General features: G+C 37.2%; 1 protein-coding gene across 6 annotated transcripts in view; it reads left to right on the top strand.

Annotated features, from left to right (window-relative positions):
- Window positions 1–3,546, top strand: part of LOC111861979 (exportin-7) — a 55,325-nt gene that overhangs the window by 24,437 nt on the left and 27,342 nt on the right. For all 6 annotated transcript variants that reach the window (XM_023846978.2, XM_023846976.2, XM_023846974.2 and 3 more), the window contains exon 8: window positions 2,522–2,694. In XM_023846978.2, coding sequence (XP_023702746.1) covers window positions 2,522–2,694 — 173 coding nt within the window. The remainder of the gene's footprint in view (window positions 1–2,521; window positions 2,695–3,546) is intronic.

Genomic DNA, 3,546 nt, shown 5'->3' with positions numbered 1-3,546 from the left:
TTGTATGCCCCATTAGAATGATTATTGTAAACAATTTTTTCATTTCTGCTGAAGTGACATCCACCCACGTCAACACCTTATAACTTCTGTCATGTTCTTCATGGTGTTGGAGATAGTATCTGTTAGTTTCCTGACATAACATGTCAAAGAAATTTTCTCCAAAAAAAAGTCCTGCTACTCCAGACACTTGCGTTTGGTCTGATGGAATTTGCTTCACCCCTGGATTTCCAGTAAACTGTCCCAAAGCAGGCGTTTTGTCTACTTTTCCCCATGTGGCTGCTCCCGTAATGTTGCTACCCGCACTTTCATCGGAGCTACTGTCACTTTCACTTTCACTGTCTGTGGCCACAATTTTTTTTCGCCCCTGCCACACTCACTATCAGTTTGTGAGTCGCTGTCACTAGCAGAATCACAAGGGACGTCAGATAGCTCATCGGAGCACAAGTCAGATATTTCTTGTTCTCCGAGAAAACGCTTGGACCTCAACCTCTTCCAACTTTGATCCATTTTGCACTAGTAACTTCCTGCCTGGTGCATGCAGCTGGAGGATGAACAAAGGCATTTTCTTTTGAAGTGGGAAAGGAAAACAGTTGGGTCATAAACAGTGGGGTCATGTTACTAACTACGAAGCAAACCTTCAAGAGGTCTGTCATGCATCAGTCATGCGTCTGCCTGGCGCCAGTGCAAGCTATAGTGTATTTCAACATAACGTGTCCTGAAATCATAATAATATGCCACCGGTCCACCACGTTTAAATTTCCACCATGTGAACAGTTTTCATGGACTGAATTACCTTCGTAAGTTGAGGAACACCTGTTGTGTTGTGTGTGTGTGTGTGTGTTGTTTTTTTTTTTTTAGATTACTGTGGTGGAGGAATGTGCCATATGGTGACTTTTTCACTTTGCATACTGCCTGAGATAACCACACATACAGAATTCTTCGAGTGTTAATTAAATCTTATAATTTAGTTTCCAAGTATGTGTGTCATTGTGTCTCTTATTGTTATGTGTTAGTTTACCATACAGAGGAACATACTAATTCCTGTCCATTGCTCCTGTCACCAGTTTGTGCCCATCCATACCTGGCAACAGATTTAATATATATCAAATGAAAGCTGTCCATTCTGTGCTGCCGATCCTGTTTTATGTTACCTGTGTTGTAGTTATTTCACATGACTTCATGAGCTTAGTAACTTGAGATGTGGAGGAAGAAGAGAAACGTTGGCATGTTATAGGCAACTCCACAAATGAGAGTCAGTGTAATGGCCAATGCAGGTACGCTAGAAGTTCCACAATTCCAGAAGCAGAACACATCTAAAGCAATACAAAAAAGCAGTCTGATTATTCTCAGAAAGCTTTGGAAATGAACATTCCCAAGATTTGAAACAGCTGAGACTATGAAGTTCTCTTGAATGGGTTGTTTGAAATGCCCAAGGCTCTGCTGCTCTAGAAATAATGAACGCTGAGTGTCAGAAAAGGAAGGAGGAGAAAATAAGAAGTGTTATAGGGCAAACATCTGAAGCAGTTAGCTGTTCCAGAAAACTTTCTTACATTTAAACTGCTTTTAGGGTTAGAAGGAGTAGGGAATCTGAGCATAAATTTAACTCGAAAAGCAAAGTTTAACAGTTCTGTGAACACTTTTATTTGAGTTCTGCGTCCAGAAATTGTACTATGAGAATTTTATTAAAAAAGATTAAGGAGAAGCACTTTATAACAGTCTGTTGTTGCCTAACTGCTATGTGTTGACAACACTCGCAGCTAAGAAGACACCACAAGACACAGTTTACACAGAATATAAGAAAAACGACCCCCATAGCGGAAGAACCACATGCAAGTTTTAATTATGACACATAAGATGAATAATCTTAACAAGTTTTAGTGTGTGTAAATTTATTATAGTTGACAAATACGCACTTTTTAAATACTATTTAAATAATTTTATAAAGGCAAGCAATGAAATAGATAGCATAATTAGGGCACCTGATGATGGCACTATGTTGCCAAAACATGTCGTGAAGTAACAGGTGAAACTGAGTGCACTACAAGACGGCAACTGTATACATATCATGGATCAGATTCATTGTTGAGAATAACAGTCCTGAATATTTTACTTTATTCTAGTTATATAAAATATTGTATAGAAGTAAATCATAAATGTGCCTTTTCACACACATGATTAAATTCTGTCCATCATATAATCGGACACATCAAATGCTACTGCATTTGACAGTAATGATTCATAAAGAGCAGAAAATTATTTCCTTGTTGCACTAAATTGAACATGTTATAGGTCAGTGTGATTTGGACATTGCATTTCAAATTACCAATGCTTTATGATAAATTCTTTTAGCATGAAAATTCCTGTTCTTTGTGCTGGGAAAATAGTCCAAGCATTTTATATTGATTAGGTGTTTTCAGAATGTCCCATACGTAAATCAAGATTATTTTTATTGAAGCAGCTGATTTTATTTATATGGTTTACAGGATGTGTGTTGTTTCAATTCCTGTACTTCTGTTTACAGATGTGGCAGTTTGCACCAAACAGTGTTCACTATCTTCTTAGTCTGTGGCAAAGAATGGTTGCGTCTGTTCCTTACGTGAAGGCTACTGAACCTCATCTTTTGGAGACATACACGCCAGAAGTTTCTAATGCTTACATTACATCCAGATTAGAGTCTGTTGCAGTTGTTGTTAGGTACCTGCACATTACATTTAAAAATATATTGCTCTGTATAAATTAAACAATTGACCTTTCAGTGACTTTCTTTCAAAAATGGTAATGGAGCAGATGGAAGTCCATCTGTTGGGAATCTTAGTTGGAGTTTTAAGGGAAAGTTCTGATAAATTGGCAACTTCTTTCATATGCATTGCATGTGTTCAGTATGTAACTATACTCACATATATTTCCTTTCTTTTTGTATGTGAGAGTGAAGGGTACATATCTGCCCTTCACCACACTGCTCCCAGTGGTCAGTGTTGTATCATGTGACATGAAGCTTGTATATCTTGTACTGGATGTTCCACCTTGTGTGAGGTGTGAATGTTTCTCAGCCTTTTAGACTCTATATATCATTTCACAGTACAGTTAATTTACCACCATAACCTATGTGAACAATAATTTTGAGTGCATTTTTTGATAAATTATTGAAGAAATGTGTGTGCATTTTCAATTAACGAAAATATATCTGCTAAATAAGTGCAGGTGTATCTCCATGTTCACAAGAAGTATTTTTCTGAGGTGATAATCAGTAGCAAAATTCACACATAATTTTTTGTTCATGTGGAGAAAACAAAAGTAATGAAAGTTTCGAGACAACCAACCCGTCACAATAAAGATAGACCAAAAACAACTGGAGAATGAAATGTTTTAAATATTTGGGTAGCTTGTTAACAGATGATGGAAGGTGTACTAGTGAAATTAAATCCAGGATTGCCATGGCAAAAGCTGCATTTAGCAAGAAGAAGAATCTTTTTACCAGCAAATTGGACTTAAATTTGAGGAAGAAACTAGTGAAATGCTACATTTGGAGCATAGCTCTGTATGGGG

Source organism: Cryptotermes secundus, unplaced genomic scaffold (genome assembly GCF_002891405.2).
Source record: "Cryptotermes secundus unplaced genomic scaffold, Csec_1.0 scaffold181, whole genome shotgun sequence".
Lineage (NCBI taxonomy): Eukaryota > Metazoa > Arthropoda > Insecta > Blattodea > Kalotermitidae > Cryptotermes > Cryptotermes secundus.
This window is presented reverse-complemented; position numbering and strand designations above follow the sequence as displayed.